Source organism: Condylura cristata, unplaced genomic scaffold, assembly GCF_000260355.1.
Source record: "Condylura cristata isolate star-nosed mole 26May11 unplaced genomic scaffold, ConCri1.0 scaffold00014, whole genome shotgun sequence".
NCBI lineage: Eukaryota > Metazoa > Chordata > Mammalia > Eulipotyphla > Talpidae > Condylura > Condylura cristata.
In genome coordinates, this window is record NW_004567115.1 from 51657967 (window position 1) to 51658457 (window position 491).

The 491-nt window shown below is 64.8% G+C and overlaps 1 protein-coding gene across 1 annotated transcript in view; it reads left to right on the top strand.

Moving 5' to 3' along the window:
* The window catches only part of PNOC (prepronociceptin), a 9825-nt gene extending 9653 nt beyond the window's left edge, over positions 1-172 (top strand). The window contains exon 2 of the mRNA XM_004682535.1: positions 11-172. Coding sequence (XP_004682592.1) covers positions 11-172 — 162 coding nt within the window. The remainder of the gene's footprint in view (positions 1-10) is intronic.
* The last annotated feature ends 319 nt before the right edge of the window (positions 173-491 follow it).

The following is a 491-nucleotide window of genomic DNA, read 5'->3' on the forward strand; positions in this document are numbered from 1 at the left end:
CGCGGAGCAGAAGCAGCTGCAGAAGCGCTTCGGGGGCTTCACCGGGGCGAGGAAGTCGGCCCGCAAGCTGGCCAGCCAGAAGCGGTTCAGCGAGTTCATGCGGCAGTACCTGGTTCTGAGCCTGCAGTCCAGCCAGCGCCGGCGCACCCTGCCGCAGACCCGCAGGGCCTAGGCCGCGCGGCTCGGAGTGAGTGGGGCGCCCCGCCGAGGCTGTCCCCCCCCACACCCCCTGAGCCCCCAACACACACACCCTGCCCAAGGTGGGGCCCGGGAGGTGAGGCGGCCCTGCCTCCTGTTCTCCTTTCCCGGGGAACAAAGGTTTGCCCCAGGCTGCTGCCGCCATTGAGAGCATGGTTACCATGGGGATAAGAGTAGCATGTTAAGATAACTAATTCCTCTGGGCTCTGGGGAGCTTAGTTACTATGGGGACAGTTAAGTGGACCAAGTCGGCTACCCGTTGCCATGGCTACCGCTGGTTCACCTTTCCTCCC